Below are 20,459 nucleotides of genomic sequence, written 5' to 3'. Positions count from 1 at the left end.
CAAATAAGGCATGCATTTGGCCAAAATGGTCAGGACTGGTCATGTGCACAGCTAATTCTAAATAATGCACACATTTGGCACAGAGACTTGTAGAACATAGAACATTACAGCACAGTACAGGCGCTTCGGCCCTCGATTTAGCACCAACCTGTGGAATAAGTTTGAAGTCCATTAACCTACACTATTCCGTTCTCGTCCATATGCCTGTCCAATAACCATTTAAATGCCCTTAAAGTTGATGAGTCTACTACTGGTTGCAGGCGGTGCCTACCATGCTCCGACTACTCTCTGAATAAAGAAACTACCTCTGACATCTGTCCTATATCTAACACCTCTCAATTTAAAGCTATGTCCCCCCGTGCTAGCCATTGCCATCCGAAGAAAAAGGCTCTCACTGTCCAACCTATCTAACCCTCTGGTAATCTTATATGTCTCAGTTAAGTCACCTTTCAACCTTCTTCTCTTGAACAAAAACACAATCAAGTCCCTCAGCCTTTCCTCATAAGACCTTCCCTCCAGACCAGGCAACATCCTAGTAAATCATGTCTGAACCCTTTCTAAAGCTTCTACATCCTTCCGATAATGCTTTGACCAGAACTATACACAATACTCCAAGTGTGGCTGACCCAGAGTTTTGTACAGCTGCAGCATGATCTCATTGTTCCGAAACTCAATCCCTCTACCAATAAAAGCTAACACACCGTATGTCTTCTTAACAACCCTATCAATCTGGGTGGCAACTTTTAAGGATCTATGTACCTGGACACTGAGATCTCTCTGCTCATCTACACTACTAAGAATCTTACCTTTAGCCCAGTACTATGCGTTCCTGTTATTTCTTCCAAAGTGCATCACCTCACACTTTTTTGCATTAAATCCAATTTGCCAGCTCTCAGCATGGCTCTGCAGCTTATCTGTATCTCTCTGTAAACTACAATGTCCTTTGTTAGTATCCACAACTCTACCAACCTTAGTGTCATCTGTAAATTTACTAACCCATCCTTCTACGTCTTTATCCAGGTCATTTATATAAATGACAAACAACAGTGGACCCAAAACAGATCTTTGTGGTACCCCACTAGTAACTGAACTCCAGGATGAATATTTCCCATCAACCATCACTCTCTGTCTTCTTTCAGCTAGCAGATTTCTGATCCAAACCGCTAAATCACCCTCAATCCCATGCCTCCGTATTTTGTGCAATAGCCTACCGTGGGGAACATTATCAAATGCCTTACTTAAATCCATAGACACCACATCAAATGCTTTACCCTCATCCACCTGTTTGGTCACCTTCTCAAAGAACTCACTAAGGTTTGTGAGGCATAACCTACCCTTCACAAAACTGTGTTACTATCCCTAATCAACTTATTCATCTCTAGATGATTATAAATCCTATCTCTTATAACCCTTTCCAACACCTTACCCACAATCAAAGTAAGGCTCCCAGGTCTATAATTTCCAAGGTTGTCTCTATTCCACTCCTTGAACAAGGGAACAACATTTGATATCCTCCAATCTTCTGGCACTATTCCTGGAGATAATGACGACATAAAGATCAAAGCCAAAGGTTCGGCAATCTCCTTCCTGGCTTCCCAGAGAATCCTAGGAGAAATCCCATTCGGGCCAGGGGACTTATCAATTTTTACACTTTCCAGAATTTCTAACTCCTCCTTATGCACCTCAATCCCATCTAGTCTAGTAGCCTGTATCTCAGTATTTTCCTTGATCACATTGTCTTTTTCTACCGTGAATATTGATGAAAAGTATTCATTTAGCACTTTCCCCCATCTCCTCTGACTCCACACACAACTTCCCACTACTATGCTTGATCTGCCCTAATCTTACTCTAGTCATTCTTTCATTCCGGATATAGCTATAGAAAGCCTTAGGGTTTTCCTTGATCCTATCTGCCAATGACTTCTCATGTCCCCTCCTGGCTCTTCTTAGCTCTCTCTTTAGATCTTTCCTGACTAATTTGTAACTCTTAAGCATCTCAACTGAGCCATCACATCTCATTCTAACATAAGCCTTCTTCTTCTTCTTGACTAGAGATTTAACTTCTTTAGTAAACCACAGCTCCCGCGCTCGACCACTTCCTCCCTGCCTGATGGGTATATAATTATCAAGGATCCGCAATAGCTGGTCCTTGAATAAGCTCCACACTTCAATTGTGCCCATCCCCTGCAGTTTCCTTCCTCATCTTATGCATCCTAAATCCTGCCTAATCGCATCTTAATTGCCTTTCCCCCAGCTATAGCTCTTGCCCTGTGGTATGTACCTATCCCTTTCCATCACTAAAATAAACATAACCGAATTCTAATCACTATCACCAAAGTGCTCATCTACCTCCAAATCTAACACCTGGCCGGGTTCATTATCCGGTACCAAATCTAATGTGGCCTTGCCCCTTGTTGGCCTGTCTACATACTGTGTATGAAGAGCCTGAAGAAATCCTTTAGTTCAGCAACACTTCGAAGATTCACATTGCGCAGGACCTATGTCAGGAGGTATGGTGAAGACATCAGCAAAGTATTAGTCTGGCCTGCTGCAAACTCTCCTGGGTAATAATGTTTGAGTTGAGTACAGAAATCAGGGTAGTGAAAAACAGTGATTGAATATCTCTACAAGATGAAAGTGGTGTGCTATTTGTTTAAGTATTTAATAAATGAATCGTGGTTTTACAGATCTCGAAGTGTCTCTCCAGTATCTTCGTCTATGTATGTACTATTGTCTCTCAGAGATGGGCTTAAGGGAAACAAAGCCATCCAATTGAAGGTGACAATAAGTAGAATGCAAACATCTTCAGGCAATAGAAGAAGGGGGTAAACCAAAAATAAAAGAGGCAGTATTGGCTGGAAGAGACAATCAGTAATACAATATAACGGTAAAGGTCTGGAGAATTAAAATAGTGAGATTATAATCTAATTACCTCAAAGATAGAGATCCCCAACACAGGAGAAGGATCTAGTATTGACATTTACCTCTGGAAATAGATGATATGGATAAAAGTGAGCAAATTGAGATAGATAAATAAAAGGATAACATGACAAGTGAGAGACATTCATTTTGGAACCTGTTCGAGTCTTTTTTGGTCCTTTGCCATGATTTTAAGAGCAATCATTTTCAATTTGACACTCACAGGATAGGGTGTGTGGCTATGATGAAAGGCCATCGATCAGGATGGATATCTGAATCTTGAAAGGGAGCACAAGTCCCTCAAAATAAGAAAGACTTACAGTTATATAGTACCTTTAATGACCATTGGCCATCCGAAGCAGTTTAAAACTAATTAACTATGATATGAAATGTGGTCACTGTTGAAATCTAGGCATCACAGCAGTCAGTCAGGGTGTGGCAACCTTCCATAGACAGCAATATGATAAATGACCCAATAACCTGCTTTAGTGATGTTGATGATCATAAAACCATAAGACAACAGAGCAGAAGTAAGCCATTTGACCCATTGATACTGCTCCACCATTCAACGAGGTCACGGCTGATCTAATTATCCACAACTCCACTTTCCTGTCGTAACCCCCATAACTCCTCACTGATCAAAAGTCTGTCTATCTCAGCCTTGAGAATATTTAATGACCCAATCTCAACAGGTCTCTGTAGTAAAGAATTCCACAGAAAGACTGCTATCCGAGAGAGAAAATCATCCTCAACTCTGTCTTAAATGGGTGACTCCTAATTTTGAGATTATGTCCTCTGATCCTCGACTGTCTCAAAGAAGAAACAACCTTTCTACATCTATCCTGTAAATGATAACTCCCCTTCGCTTTACATTAATGCTGTGGGATGTTTTACATTCACCTGTGAAAATCAGTCTGTACAAGTCTTTGATGCTGTATGATAATATGATATGACATACCATATAATAATTCCTGTTCACATACTATTAGCACCAAGTATCTAGGCAAATAATTCTGAGAAGAGATAACAATTGATCCATAAGGTCCTTGAAAGTGGAGTTGCATGTAGATAGGATAGTGAAGAAGGCGTTTGGTATGCTTTCCTTTATTGGTCAGAGTATTGAGTACAGGAGTTGGGAGGTCATGTGGCGGCTGTACAGGACATTGGTTAGGCCACTGTTGGAATATTGCGTGCAATTCAGGTCTCCTTCCTATCGGAAAGATGTTGTGAAACTTGAAAGGGTTCAGAAAAGATTTATAAGGATGTTGCCAGGGTTGGAGGATCTGACCTACAGGGAGAGGCTGAACAGGCTGGGGCTGTTTTCCCTGGCTGGGGCTGGAGCGTCGGAGGCTGAGGGGTGACCTTATAGAGGTTTACAAAATTATGAGGGGCATGGATAGGATAAATAGACAAAGTCTTTTCCCTGGGGTCGGGGAGTCCAGAAATAGAGGGCATAGGTTTAGGCTGAGAGGGGAAAGATATAAAAGAGACCTAAGGAGAAACTTTTTCAGGCAGAGGGTGGTACATGTTTGGAATGAGCTGCCAGAGGATGTGGTGGAGACTGGTACAATTGCAACAATTAAGAGGCATTTGGATGGGTATATGAATAGGAAGGGTTTGGAGGGATATTGGCCGGGTGCTGGCAGGTGGGACTAGATTGGGTTTGGATATCTGGTCGGCATGGACGGGTTGGACCAAAGGGTCTGTTTCCATGCTATACATCTCTATGACTCGATGACTATGATAACTTAACATATCTGAGTTATGAACCTGCCAGTATTTACTTGGATGAAGAAAAATACTTAAGACCATAAGACCATAAGACATAGAAGTGGAAGTAAAGCCATTCGGCCAATCAAGTCCACTCCACCATTTAATCATGGCTGATGTGCATTTCAACTCTACTTATCTACACTCTCCCTGTATCCCTTAATTGCTTGCAAGATCAAGAATTTATCAATCTCTGCCTTGAAGGCATTTAGCATCCTGGCCTCCACTGCGCTCCAAGGCAATGAATTCCAGAGGCCCACCACTCTCTAGCTGAAGAAAATGTCTCCTCATTTCCGTTCTAAATCGACCCCCTCTAATTCTAAAACGGTGCCCACAGGTCCTAGCCTCCTCACCTAATGGGAAACAACTTCCCAACATCCACCCTTTCTAAGACATATATTATCTTGTAAGTTTCTATTAGAGCTTCTCCCCTCAACCTTCTAAACTCTAATGAATTCAATTCCAGGATTCTCAGCAGTTCATCGTATGTTAGGCCTACCATTCCAGGGATTATCTGTGAGATTCTCTGTTGGACACGCTTCAGTGCCAGTATGTCCTTCCTGAGGTGTGGCGCCCAAAATTGGACACAGTATTCTAAATGGAGCCTAACTAGAGCTTTATAAAGTCTCAGATGCACATCGCTGCTTTTATACTCCAACCCTTTTGAGATAAATGACAACATTACATTTGCTTTTTAAATCATGGACTCAACCTGCAAGTTAACCTTTAGAGAATCCTGGACTAGCACTCCCAGATCTCTTTGTACTTTGGCTTTATGAATTTTCTCACCGTTTAGAAAATAGTCCTTGCCTGTATTCCTTTTTCCAAAGTGTAAGACCTGGCATTTGCTCACGTTGAATTTCATCAGCCATTTCCTGGACCACTCTCCTAAACTGTCTAAGTCTTTTTGCAGCCTCCCCACCTCCTCAGTACTACGTGCCTGAGTATCGAACTTTGGATCATCAGCAAACTTCACCAGAATGCCCCCAGTCCCTTAATCCAGATCATTAATATATAATGTGAACAGCTGTGGCCCCAACACTGAACCCTGCGGGACACCACTTGTCACCAGCTGCCATTCCAAAAAAGAACCTTTTATCTCAACTCTCTGCCTTCTGTCTGACAGCCAATCCACAATCCAGGCCAGTAGTTCACCTCGAACACATGGGCCATCACTTTACTCAGCAGCCTCCTGTGAAGCACCTTATCAAAGGTCTTTTGGAAGTCTAGATAGGTGACATCCACTGGGTTTCCCTGGTATAACTTACTTGCTACCTCTTCAGGGTTTGTCAGGCACGACCTCGCCTTACTAAATCCATGCTGACTTGTTCTAATCCGACCCTGCACTTCCAAGTATTTAGAAATCTCAGCCTTAATGATGGATTCTAGGATCTTACCAACAACCGAGGTTGGACTAATTGGCCTATCATTTTCCATCTTTTGTCTTGATCCTTTCTTGAACAAGAGGGTTACAACAGTGATTTTCCAATCATCTGGGAATTTCCCTGACTCCAGTGAATTTTGAAAGATCACAACCAACGCCTCCACTATTTCTTCATCCACCTCCCTCAGAACTCTAGGATGCAGCCCATCGGGGCCAGGAGATTCATCAATTTTTAGATCTTTCAGCTTTTCTAACACTTTCTCTTTTGTAATGGCTACCATACTCAACTCTGCCCCCTGACTTTGCTTAATTGTTGGGATACTACTCACGTCTTAACTGTGAAGACTGACACAAAGTACTTATTAAGTTCTTCAGTTGTTTTCTTATGTCCCAGCAGAAGCCTTCCTGCATCAATTTGGAGTGGCCAATGTCTACTTTTGTTTCATATGCATTGAAATAAACTCTTACTATTATTTCTAATATTACTGGTTAGCCTACTTTCATTTTTGATCCTCTCCTTCCTTATTTCTCTCTTTGTTATCTTCTGTTTGTTTTTGTAGTCTTCCCAATCTTCTGATTTCCCAGTGCTCTTGGCCACTTTATAGGCTTTCTCTTTTTCTTTGATACAATTCTTGACTTCCCTAGTCAGCCATGGCTGTCTAATTTCTAACACCACCGGATAATCTTTCTTTTCTTTGGGATGAATGTCTGTACTATGTCCTCAATTACACCCAGAAACTCCTGCCATTGTTGCTCTACTGTCTTCCCCACTAAGCTCTGCTTCCAGTCGATTTGCGTCAGTTCCTCTCTTATGGTCCTATAGTTAACCTTTAGTTAACTGTGACACCATTACATCTGATTTTGCCTTCTCTCTTTCAAACTGCAGACTGTACTATATTATGATCGCTGCCTCCTAAGTGTTCCCTTACTTTAAGATCTTTTATGAAGTCTGGCTCATTACGTAGCACTAAGTCCAGAATAGCTCCCTTGTGAGCTCCATCACAAGCTGTTCCAAAAAGCCATCCTGTAGGCATTCCATGAATTCCTTTTCTTTGGATCCACCGGCAACAGTATTCACCTGCATAATGAAGTCACCCATGATCACTGTGACCTATCTATTTACCAGTACATCTTGTGCCCCTGGTCCTGACTAGTGTTAGGAGGTCTGTACATAACTCCCATTATGGTGTTTTTGCCTTTGTGGTTCCTCAACTCCACTCATAGAGACTCCACATCATCTGACCCTATGACATTCAGTGCCATAGATTTAATTTTTTTCATAACTAACAAGGAAACCCTGTCCCCTCTGCCCACCTCCCTGTCTTTTCAATAAGTTGTAAACCCTAGGATGTTTAACTGCCAGTCCTGAACCCCCTGCAACCACGCCTCTGTGATGCCCACAACATCGTAATCATTCACAATGATTTGTGCTGTTAACTCATCAACTTTTTACGGATACTACGAGCATTCAGGTAATGCTAATTTAGCTTAATGCTAATTTTCTTATCCTCATGAGTTCCAACATCTCGAGTAATATGTCCTAAGTTATTCTTCCTTTTCGCTTCATTCCTAGTCTGCCTCGAATTTAAACCTTGCACACATGCTAACCTGCTGCTTATCTTTGTACTTGACTCCATACTCCCCCCCCCTCCCCCCAAAAACACCACCCCAATTCACAAGTTTAAAGCCCTAGTGACTACCCTATTTATCTTTTTTGCTAGCACAGTGTTTCCAGATTGGTTCCGGTGGAGACCGCCCCATTAGTACAGATCCTCCCGATTCCAAAACTGATGCCAATGTCCCATGAAATAGGATCCTCTTTCTCACACTAATCTCTTAGCCACATGTTTACTTCCCTAATTTTCTTATCCCTATGCCAATTAGCATGTGGCTCGGGCAGTAATCCAGAGATTATGACCCTCGAAGACTTATTCTTCAATTTCCTTCCTAGTGTTTGCTACTCCCCAAACAGGTCCTCCTTCCTAGCCTTGCCTATGTTGTTAGTGCTAACCTGGACTACAACAATTGGATCTTGCTCCAATATCCTTTCAAGCCGATCGGAGATGTCCTGCACCCTGACACCGGGCTGGCAACACATCATGCAGGACTCCTGATCCGGCTCGTAAAGGATACCAACTGTCCCCCTAATTATAGAATCCCCTATAATAACTACATGTCGTTTTGCTCCCCCCTCTTGAGTGGCCTTCTGCACCATGGTGCTGTAGTCAGCTGGCTCATCCTGCCCACAGCACTTTTCCTCATCCATACAGGGAGCAAAGATCTTCATACGTGTTGGACATGGTCAAGGGCTGAGGCTCCTCAACTCCTGAACTCAGAATCTCCCTACCTGCCTCATTTCCAGTCACACCGTGTTGTCCCTGATAACTAACTGAATTTGAATTACTTAATCTACTGGGTGTGACTGCCTCCTGAACCAAAGCATCCAGGTAACTCTCCCCCTCCCAGACATGCAGCAGTGTTTGAAGCTCAGATTCCAGATCATCAACTCTGATCCGGTGTTCTTCCAAAAACCAACACTTGCTGCAGATGTGGTCACTGCTGTTCACAATGGGATCAACCAGCTCCCACAGCTAAAACAGCAGAAGTTATTTTTTAGAACAAATCTCATGCCCCCCTCCCAATGGTACCCGAACTGACAATCCCTGGCTTAGAAAGCCAGCGCCTTATCCATTGGGCCACTGGCCTTAGGGGAGAAACTTAGCATATTTTGAGTGACACATTCATTAAGTGATAAGTTAAGCATGGCCATTTGAGGAAACTGATTTTTTTTTTAAATATTAGTTACACGAAAAACAAAATGAAAACACAACTGAATAATAAATGGGATAAATTATTGTTGAGTTTTTGATTAAGTGGAATGTTTGACAGCTCAATGGGTTATCTTATTTGACTTCTTTGAATTGGTCTGTGGAATTTGCTATGTTCATTCAAAATACTGGAATAAGGATCTCAGTTTTATGACTACTGAAAACATCTTAATTTCCAATGTATTGAGAACTCTGGAAATTTGCTGGTAAATATATATAGTCTTGTCAAAATACTGCCAAATAAAGTACTTTACAAAGCAAAACTAACCCCTTATTTCCTATAAGCCATTTTCAAACTTCCAAAAATATTTTAAGAATATTCACCAAAAGCTGACAACAATTATGTGGTTACTTGAACAATTGTTAAAAAAAAACAAAATTTGATCAAATGTGATTATTTTTGGCAGGAATGAAAATGTGTTCAGTTTGTCTACTTATGACTTTACTACTTTTATAATTGCAATTAAGGAACTGGTTAAACAACAACACATTCTTTCTTCAGAGATCCACCCTGATATAACACAAAGAGGCACATTTATGTGGGATCTTATTGTGTAATATTTTATTTAGTATTTGCCAGAAAATCAACATAGCAACATTCCAGTCAGATGAACATAACAATTAGGAACAAGGATAGGCCATTCAGTACCTCAACACTGCTTCACTATTTGTTAATGTCATGGCTGATGTAGTTGTGGCCCAATACCACATTCTAGTTCTGAATCCCATATAACTTGCCAGTTGATACTCTCCATTAAAAATTACAATTAACTCAGCCTTGAAAATATTGATTGATCCAAGCTGCACTGCTCTTTGGGAAAAGAATTCCATAAACTGACAGCGATCTGAGGGAAAGAAATTCTCCTTGACTCAGCCTTAACCAAAAAAGTAATTTTTATACTTTGTCATTATGTTTCAACTCCACATAAGGGGAAATATCTTCTCAGCATTCACCTTGTTCAGTTCCCTAATCATAAGATTACCTCTTACTTAGGGTTCGGTGTGTGAGCAAATGTTCAGTTGTTATCCTTTGTTATGTCAATTAGTTACTTACTTTCTCTCCCTCATGTGCTTGCTGCCACTTTCACTCATTCTGTGCCACACATGTTCACTTCCTCACACTCTCTCAGTCACCCATACTCTTACATTCTACCACATATTCTTGAACTCTCATCCTCACTTACTCACTGTCAAAATAGGCACTTCCTCACATTCTCACCTTCATTTGCTCTCTACCACTCATACTTACTTTCCCATATTCTCTAACACTCTCAGTCGCAACCAAAGCTTTTGGAAGTCCTGCCATAGGATTGTGAAGCATCTTACAGCCAATTAAATACTTTTAAATGTAGTAACTGTTGCAAAGTAAGAAACATGACTGCCAGTTTGCACACAGCAACATCCCATGACCAGCAACATGATGGTAGCCAGATAATGTGTCTTATTATGTTGATTGAGGGATACATATTGTCTAGAAAGATGAGATAACGTTCCTGCACCTCTTCATAAATAGTGCTCTGGGGTGTTTTACATTTACCTGAGATGAAACCTCTCATATTCCTCATTACTGCACAGCAGCCTATATTTTTGTGCTCAAATGCTCCAGTGAGAGTTGAACCAAAAATCTTGTGTGAAGGGGGTCATCTGATACTGAGCTACAGCTGATGTTGAAGACCACAAGTAGGTTTAAGGAGGCAAAAGTTCAGGGTGCAGTAGGCACTAAATTGGGTGATTTGAAGGGTTTCCAACCACATATTGTTTTAGGTAGAAGCTAACACTTCATCAGAATTGTCAGAATATTCTCAGATATATCTAGCTGTTAGTCATGGTTTCCCTGGTGATACACAAAGATCGCATGCATGCCATAGAACAATGGTAATGTTTGTATGGTTGTGAGCACTGCATTTTTTTCAAGAGACTAGGAAACATGACATCTCTCTGGAAAGTTTAATCTCATATAAATTTGATATTTTCCAGCAGTTTGGAGTAAGGTATTAGGATGTTTCAGATTTGGAGTTATGCTTAGGAAGTTGTGTCTTACAAACTTGATTGAGTTTTTTGAACAGGTGACTAAGAAGATAGATGAAAGCAGAGTGATACATGGACTTTAGCTAGGGATTCGACAAAGTACTACATGGGTAGGCTGGTGAGGAAGGTTAGATCACGTGGAATCCAGGAAGAGCTAACCAACTGGATACAAAGTTGGTTTGATAGAGGATAGAGGGTAATGGTAGAGGATTTACACTGGAGGCCTGTGGCTAGCGGAGTGCCGCAAGGATCGGTGCTGGGTCCACAGTTGTTTAGCATCTACATAAATGATTTGGATGAGAATATAGGAAGCATGGCAAATAAGTTTAGGGATGACACCAAAGTTGGTAGTCAAGTGGATAGTGAAGATGGTTATCTAAATGTATGATGAGATCTTGATCAACACGGTTCAGTGGACCGAGAAATGGCAGATTAATGCAGGGTGTTGCATTTTGGTAAGACAAACCAGGGCAGGACTTGGTAGGACCCTGGGGAATGTGAGTGCAAAGAAACTTGAGAGTTCTAGTTCAGGATTCTCTCAAGGTAAACTTGCAGGTTGAATCAGTAGTTAGGAAGGAAAATGCAATATTGGCATTTATTTTGAGTGAACCTGAATATAAAAACAGCGATGCATGTCTGAGGCTCTGTAAGGTTCTGGTTAGACCAAATTTGGAGTATTGTTTACAGTTCTGGGCCCCATATCTCAGGAAGGATGTACTGGAGCTGGAGCGTGTTCAGAGGAGGTTCGTGAGAATGGTCCCAGGAATGAAAAGCTTAATATATGAGGAATGTTTGAGGATTTTCAGTTTATACTCAATGGAGTTTAGAAGGATGAGGGGGGGATCTAATTGAAACATACAGAATACTGAATGGCCTGGACAGAGTAGATGTTGGGAAGATGTTTCTAATGGTACGCAAAACTAGGACCTGAGGGCACAGCCACAGAGTAAAGAGAAGACCTTTTAGAATGGAGCTAAGGAGAAACTTCTTTAGCCAGAGAGTGGTGCATCTGTGGAAGTCATTGCCACAGAAAGCTGTGGAGGCCAGGTCATTGAATATATTTAAGACTGAGATAGATAGGTTCTTGAGTATCAAGGGGATCCACAGTTATGGGGTGAATGGGGTTGAGAAACTTATCAGCCATGATTGAATGGTGGTGCAGACTCGATGGTCAGATTGGCCTAATTTCTGCTCCTATGTCTTATGGTCTTATGGAATGTTATTGAGCAGAGAGACCTAGTAGTGCAAGTATGTAGTTCCTTGAAAGTGGTGTCACAAGTAAATAGGGTGGTGAAGTAGGCATTTGGTACACTGGCCTTCATCAGTCAGAGCATTGAATACAGACGTCATACGGATGTCAATTTATAGCTGTACAAGATATTGGTAAGGCCACATTTGGGGTACTGTGTATAATTCTGGTAACCCTGTTTTTAAACTGGAAAGGATGCAAAAATGATTTATAACCGTGTTACCGAGACTGGAGGGTTCTGAGCTGTAAGGAGTAGCTGGGTAGGCTGAGACTTTTCTCCCTGGAGTGGAGGAAGTTGAGTGGTGACCTTTTCGAGGTTTATAAAATCATGAGGGGCATAGATAAGGTGAATAGCCAAGGTCTTTTCCCCAGGATAGGGGTATCCAAAACTAGAGAGCATAGGTTTAAGGGGAGAGGGGAAAAATTTAAAAGGGATCTGAAGGGCAACTTCTTCACACAGGGTGATGTGTGTATATATGGAACGACCTGCCAGAGGAAGTGATAGAGGCGAGTACAATTACCAACATTTAAAATGTCAATGGTAGTCATGATTTGGGTATGTGTGTTTTGGACTGGGGTGTACAAAGTTAAAATCACACAACACCAGGTTAGTGTCCAACAGATTTATTTGGAAGCACTAGCTTTCGGAGTGCCACTCTCTAATCACCTGATGAAGGAGCAGGGCTCTGAAAGCTAGTGCTTCCAAATAAACCTGTTAGACTATAACCTGGTGTTGTGTAATTTTTTTAACATTTAAAATACATTTGGAGAAGTACAAGGATAGGAATGGTTTTGAGGGATGTGGGTGAAATGCAAGCAAATTGGACTAGTTCAGTTGAGGAAACCTGGTTAGTATGGATGAGTTGGGTTGAAAGGTCTGTTTCTGTGCTGTATGCCTCTAAATCGCTTCACAACTAATGATTTATATAATAAACGAAGTCACTATTACACCAGCAAATATGTTAGTTCAGCTGTGGTTGGTCATAAGAGTGAAAAATATTGTCCAAGGAAAGTTTGTTCCTTTTTAAATTGTGCTCTGGAATAACTTAGAGAGTGGACAGGCCTTTGTGCTAGCAATACTAACAATAGAATTGACCTAACCGGCATGTAAGACTAAATTACCACTTCAGATGCTGGAGTGAGGCGTAAACCCTGGCACCGTTTGGCTGAATAACCCAGGAATGCTGCCAGGCCGAGGGGCGTGGCACATGTCAGGGGGCGTAGTCCTCGACGGAACGAGCAGGGTCTTTGCCCGATGGGCGGAATCTATGGTAAGGGGCGCGGCCCGGCAGATGGGCGGGGTCTATGGTACGGGGCACGACCCGGCCGAGGGGCGGGGTCGATGGTAGGGGGCGCGGCTTGGCCGAGGGGCGAGGTCTATGATAGGGGGCGCGGCTTGGCCGAGGGGCGGGGTCTATGATAGGGTGCGCGGCTTGGCCGAGGGGCGGGGTCTATGATAGGGGGCGCGGCTTGGCCGAGGGGCGGGGTCTATGATAGGGGGCGCGGCTTGGCCGAGGGGCGGGGTCTATGATAGGGTGCGCGGCTTGGCCGAGGGGCGGGGTCTATGGTAGGAGCCGCGGCTAAACCCAGCCGAGGGGCGTGGTCCGTTAAGGGGCGTGGCCCCGCCGAGAGGCGGGGTCTATGGTAGGAGGCGAGGCGCGGCCCGGCGGAGGGGCGGGGTCTGACCGACGTGATCGGCGGGTAGTCACCGGGAGGTGAGGTCCAATGTCGGCGATCACCAGGGAGAGGTCAGGTTTGGAGAGCGGCTCAAGGAGCCGTGGTGTCCGGATTCGGGGGGCAGGGGCGAAGGAGACCGGGAGTGAGGCATCGCCCGCGGAACCGGTTCCGTGGGCCCGAGCTCGGGGCGGGCAGAGGCCCGGCAAAGGCAGGGAAGATGGTGTGAGGGTTACCGGAGAGGTACCTGAAGCGGGCGCCTCATTGCTGGTAGGCGTCTACTTGCTGCTGCTATGGGCGCTGATTCAGCTCTCCCTGCGGCAGCTGGTGGTACTGGGACCAAGTCAGCACCGGGACGGCTTCGACGCCAAGGCAGCAAGGTAACCCGGAGATAGAGAGCCAGACCTTCAGCCTGCAACTTCCCAGTTGGATTGAACCTTGCCTATTCCTATACATCTCACCCAATCTGACAACTCTTGCTGCTTTAATGTGGTGCTTCATGTCTTTATGCACACTTCCTGAATTCGAACACTCGTGCATATTGCTGAATAAAGATTCATTTTGTTCAAGCTCTCCCGCTTTGCAAAAATTGCTATGCTCTAACGAATGTACTTTTGTATTTTTTCAGCAATATTCAAAGTTCTAAGTTACCTATTTGATTGCTGAGCTCCGCTCCGGTATTGCTGAAAAAACGAGGCATGCTCAGAGATGCAAAAATATCTAACTTCGAACACTTTGTAGGTATCGGTTCTCAAGCTCCTCGGATGCTGCCTGCTGTGCTTTTCCAGCACCACACTCTCGAATCTCATTAACTAGCATTTGGTAATCAGTTTCAGTTGAACATAACCAAATGGTGTGGTGTTGGAGTAGAAATTAGAAGCACACAAGCCACGGTCTACTTGAATTTGAAGTTTTGCTCTGCCTACCTATAAGTCCTTTAATTGTAATGAGTTCTAAAATAAGAACAGCTGTAATTTTGCAATGTCTAAGTGGCAGTTTGCAGTTAATGGTTTTTGATCTGTCTTGGCTTGAATTGTGTTCTCTGTTAATGGTGCACTGATTCTGAAGTTGTGGTATTTGGATTGTGTCAGACTTCTTAGCCCAGTATTTTACTGCCTTAAGGTCAGACTGTTTTGTACCTGAGACATGCACCGAGGGGAAAAGAACCTACTCAGCCTGTCTCCTATTGTCTACATTCCCATTGTCTTAGTGAGGATAGGATCTTCATTTTTTAAGACAGATACCAGAAGTCACGAATTATCCTAATCCCATCTTTCTCCTGAAGGAGTCTGCCTACCATATTTTGTATTTGCAAGGGAGGCTTAGGTTGGAATTGAAAATGGGCTCAGAGTTGGAGGTGACCGGTGCTGATGCGGTTTGGCTTTAAGGCCCATCCTCATCAAAGATGACATTGGGAACTCAAAACAGTAAATACAGCATTACAGATCAGCATTATGACCCTTCAGCCCTCTTTTCTGATCCCCCACCCACTCCCATTTCCTCTTATAGGTTGCAATCCCTTCAAACACCCATTGAACATGTTGCACTACAGGTGACACAAATGCACTGAAATTGCAGCATTTCCTGATGTAAATACTTCCAATCCTTAAGTCATAATTTGTAATCTCACTGTTCAGACACAAATCAGGTAGCCTTTCTGATTGTGACTGCTTTCACAAACATCATGTGGAATCTGTACAGGCCATCTTTAAACCAGTGTCAGGAACTTTAAATAACAAAAGTAAAGGGGAGCATTATCTTGATTTTGAGAATAACATTGCCTCATTTTTTAAAGAGCTTGAATAATGCAATGGATTCCAACCTCTTATTTTATTTCTGCACCTTGGGTTGAAATTCAGCTGAGACAAATGGACTATTCAAATCTTTCATGCTTTTGCTCATGTTTCAGTACAAGTGCAGTCATTTGCCTTGATCAGAACTGGTTTTGGAGAATGTAAAAATTGTGCCTGTACAAAAAGGAGTGTTCTAAATTTGGAGCATAGTGCAATGTGCTAGTGTCTGCATCAATTTTGGGCTCATGATGGGGATGACTGAATGTAAAAGATCTAGGCTGGTGAAGTTTGACTTGAAGGCAGTAGTATGTGGACAAGAGGCTAATGATTGACATCAACTCTCTTCAAAATGTAAAGTTGTTTCATTTAGTAAGGTGACAAAATATTGATATCTTTTTTTAGGAAGCATCTCCAGCACATTACTGAATTTGGACCCAGGCCTGTTGGGAGTCCTGCTAATGAAATCCTGACTGTGAACTACCTGTTAAAACAGATCCAGGAAATCAAAAGAAAGGCAGTAGCAAATAACATTGTAGTGGATATCCAGAGACCAACTGGCTTTTTCAGCATTGATTTTCTTGGAGGTTTCAGTAGCTACTATGATAATATTACCAATGTTGTTGTGAAGCTAGAACCAAAAAAAGGAGCAAAACATGCAGTGCTTGCAAACTGCCATTTCGATTCAGTGGCCAACAGTCCAGGTAAATAGTTTTTTTTTGTTCTGTGCTTTTTTTTTACTGCCCTTTGCCCTGAATAATTGCACAGTAATCTTATAATCTAGTTCCAACTGGTATTTCAGGTGTGTACACTGTAACTTGACAGTTTCCCAAGGTGGCATATGGGTCAATGACATTTGAAATGGGTTGGATTTTCTGTCTGACAGCTCATGTGGAAAGTCAGGACTGCAAGGCTTACTGAAACTAAACAAATAAAAGTTCCACATGTGGTGCTGCTATATCAAAAAAAACACCTTTCATTTAATAGAAGCTCGCTTGAAATAAAGGACCAAAGTGTCAATTGTAGTCTCTTTAGGGTTATTTAAGGACAAAACACATGTCTTTTGAGACACAGTTCCTTATTTAGTTTAATCACTCTGCTCCCTCCAGACCCCTATATAATTGCTGATCCCAGCAGGCATTACTTTAAATTGAGCACATGGGACTGCTTACCCGTGCTTATGTTATTAAAGCCAGCTTCCTTATGTTGAAAGTGAAGTCAGATTGTAGCTTTAGTGTGCCAAAGATTGGAAATATAGCTAACAGAGGGGGAGACCTGGTCATTTACACTTGGCTATACTTCTGAAATACCAATTACATCTAAATTGCGAGGGATGGTAGTAGTGGATGTGTAGTGCTGGAGATGGGGCTCCATGTTTGGAGGTCACGCCAGCAAGGGAACTATTGAGGCGTCGTAGAGAGTAGAATTTCTGGAAGGCCGCTGAATGTTTTTCTACTTGAAACCAGAAGTACCATTTTTTAACTCCAATATGTGTGATGTTATCTGGTTCTCATAGACTAATTGCAATATTTCTGCTCCGTTTTACAATTGTTAGGGAAATAATTTTGTAGCATGTAAGACAGAATAGGTACTTTAAATGGGATGCAAACAGTGAATTAGAAAACTGAAAATTTCGGGTCAGGTCCCTAATGTAATTCTTTGGAAATGAAACTCTTAAATAATAACTCTTAAATAACCTGATCACATTTAAAAGTCATTTTTTGTAACTGTAGGCATGTATCAGGATAAAATTAAGATTTTAAAAATGAACAGATTTTCCTCAATTTTAAGGTTCTTTGTGTGAATAGTTTTGTTCGTGTTTTTTTTTTAAGGATTATTAGCATTCCTGGAATTTTAATACCTGTCTGTACAGGTTGTTCTGCTATAATGCATGTTTCATCAGTGCAAATTGGCTATAACATGATTGATGTGGACGTTGTTTGGATAATGTGAATAACGTGATTTTCTATAGTGCGAGGTTGCAGTGGAGCACAACTGTCACGTTATTGCACAACGGTCTACATAGAAAATGTCTTCATTTTACATGTTAATTTGTAGGAAAATTATGAATGCCAGCATATCAGAATTCATATCGGCAGATCTTAAATTAAGTCTAATTGATCAATGTTCTGTGTTTTGACAGGTGCCAGTGATGATGCGGTCAGTTGTGCTGTTATGCTAGAAGTTCTAAATGCGCTGTCTAATTCATCTACTCCCCTGCAACATGCAGTCATATTTCTTTTCAATGGAGCAGAAGAGAATGTTTTGCAAGTAAGTACAGCATTTACTGATATACTGGGATACTTGCAATACAAGTATCAAAATGTTAGCCTTTTTGAACTTGAATTCTTCACCTGTACATGTGTTATGTCTTGGCAGGCAAGCCATGGATTTATTACACAGCACCATTGGGTTAAACTAATACGGGCATTTATTAACCTCGAAGCTGCTGGTGTAGGAGGGAAGGAGCTTGTTTTTCAGACAGGTAACCAATTGTTTTGACTGTAACAGAGACTGTGGTTGTTTTGTAATACTTGTTATATATTTTCTATTTAATTAGAAGCATCTGGAAGGAAGACTGTAGACAATAAGAGCTTCCTAAAATCTGTTCCTGCTGGAGTAGAAGTAACCTTTAGAAGAAGGACAGATTGCACCTGAATTGGAGTGGGGCTGATATACTGGCAGGAAGATTTTCTAGAGCTGTGTGGGAGGATTAACACTGTTGGGTGGTTTGTTGTGGAGGGGGTACCCAGGGAGACAGTAAGAAAAGAGATTGCTCGCTTGATGCGGTTGGGGAAAGGAGCAACTCGGTCAGGGCAGATAAGAACAAAGCAGAGAATGAGGTAGGACTGATGAAATAAATGCAGTTTAATGCTAAATGCCTAACAGGTAAGGCAGATGAACCTCGGCATGGTTGGTAACATGGGACTGGGATATAATAACAACTACAGACTGGCGCTGGGGTGTACAGAACTGGCAGCTTTATATTCCAGGGTATAGATATTATAGGAAGGATAGAAAGGAGGTGGAGTGGTGCTTTTGATAGGGGATAGCATTATGGCTATACTCGGAAGGATATTCCTGGGAATATGCCCAGGGAAGTTACTTGTGTGGAACTGAGAAATAGGAAAGGGATGATCACCTATTGGGACCCCCAATAGTCAGCAGGAAATTGAGAAACAAATTTGTAAGACAATCTCACTTGTCTGTAAGAATAATAGGGTGGTAATGGTAGGGGATTTTAACTTTCAAAGCATGGACTGGAACTACAATAGCATTAAGGGCTTAGATGGAGAGGAATTTAAGAGTATAAAGGAAAATATTCTGGTTCAATATGTGGATGTACCTACAAGAAAAGGTACAAAACTTGACCTACTTTTGGGAAATAAGGCAGGGGAGGTGACTGAGGTATCAGTGGGGGAGCACTTTGGGGCCAGTGATGATTGTTCTATTAGTTTTAAAATAGTGATGAGAAAAGATAGACTGGATCCAGAAGTTAAAGTTCTAAATTAGAGCAAGGCAAGAAAATGGAAAGCCTTCAAAAATGAGATAATGAGAGTCCAGAGACTGTATGTTCCTGTTGGGGTGAAGGGCAAGGCTGGTAGGTATAGGGAATGCTGGATGACTTGGAGAAATTATGCTTTTGTTTAAGAAAAAGAAGGAAGCATGTATTGGGTATAGACAGCAGGGATCAAGTGAATCCCTAGAAGAATATATAGGAAGTAGGAGTGTACTTAAGGTAATCAGGAGGCCAGAAAGGGGACATGAGATAGCTTTGATTCTACAAATACATTAAGGACATAAGAGTAACAAGGGAGAGAATAGCGCCCCTTAAAGATAAGCAAAGCCGTCTATGTATGCAGATGGGGAAGACACTAAATGAGTAATTTGTGTCAGTGTTTACTGTGGAGAAAGATATGAAAGATAGAGAACATGGAGAAATAAGTAGCGACATCTTGAAAAATTGCCATATTACAGAGTAGGAGGTGCTGGACGTGTTAAAATAGGTAATCCCCAGGTCCTGATCAGGTGTACCCTAGAACTCTGTGGGAAACTAAGGTCGTGATTGCTGGACCCCTTGCTGAGATATTTGTATCATCAATAGCCACAGGTAAGGACGTGTCAGAAGACTAGAAGTTGGTTAATGTGGTGCTACTATTTAAGAAAGATAGGAAGGGAAACTATAGTCTGCTGAGCTTGACAACAGTGGTATGCAAGCTGTTCCAGGGAATCCTGAGGACAGGATTTACATGTATTTGGAAAAACAAGGACTGATTAGGGATAGTCAGCATGGCTTTGTGCATGAGAAATTGTGTCTCACTGACTTAATATTTTTGAAGAAGTAACAGAGGAGTGGTGAGGGCAGAATGGTGGACGTGATCTATATGGACTGCAGTCAGGACTTTGACAAGGTTCTGCCTTGGTTAGCAAGGTTAGATCACACGAAATGCAGGATGAACTAGCTATTTGGATGCAGAACTGGCTCGAAGGTCGAAGACAGGGAGTGGTGGTGGAGGGTTGCTTTTCAGACTGGAAGCCTGTGATCAGCTGTGTGCCACAAGGATTGGTGCTGGGTACACTGCTTTCCATCACTCATAAATGATTTGGATGTGAACACGAGCTGTGCTTAGCAGGTTTCTCGATGACACCAAAATTGGAGGTGCAATGAACAGGAAAGAAGGCTACCTCCGAATACAACGAGATCATGATCAGATTGGCCAGTGGGCTGAGAAATGGAAGGTGGAGTTTAATATAAATAAATGTGAGGTGCTGCATTTTGGAAAGACCAATCAGGGCAGGACTTACACACTTAATGG

General features: G+C 42.2%; 1 protein-coding gene across 1 annotated transcript in view; it reads left to right on the top strand.

Annotated features, from left to right (window-relative positions):
• The first annotated feature begins 13,888 nt into the window (after nucleotides 1-13,888).
• The window catches only part of ermp1 (endoplasmic reticulum metallopeptidase 1), a 45,752-nt gene continuing 39,181 nt past the window's right edge, over nucleotides 13,889-20,459 (top strand). Inside the window, exons 1-4 of the mRNA XM_043715199.2 lie at nucleotides 13,889-14,232; nucleotides 16,048-16,346; nucleotides 17,786-17,913; nucleotides 18,022-18,127. Of these exons, the coding sequence (XP_043571134.2) occupies nucleotides 13,904-14,232; nucleotides 16,048-16,346; nucleotides 17,786-17,913; nucleotides 18,022-18,127 (862 nt within the window). The 5' untranslated portion in view covers nucleotides 13,889-13,903. The remainder of the gene's footprint in view (nucleotides 14,233-16,047; nucleotides 16,347-17,785; nucleotides 17,914-18,021; nucleotides 18,128-20,459) is intronic.

The sequence above is a fragment of the Chiloscyllium plagiosum genome, unplaced genomic scaffold (genome assembly GCF_037043375.1).
Source record: "Chiloscyllium plagiosum isolate Xiang-an unplaced genomic scaffold, Cpla_swu_hap1 HiC_scaffold_2, whole genome shotgun sequence".
Classification (NCBI taxonomy): domain Eukaryota; kingdom Metazoa; phylum Chordata; class Chondrichthyes; order Orectolobiformes; family Hemiscylliidae; genus Chiloscyllium; species Chiloscyllium plagiosum.
This window is presented reverse-complemented; position numbering and strand designations above follow the sequence as displayed.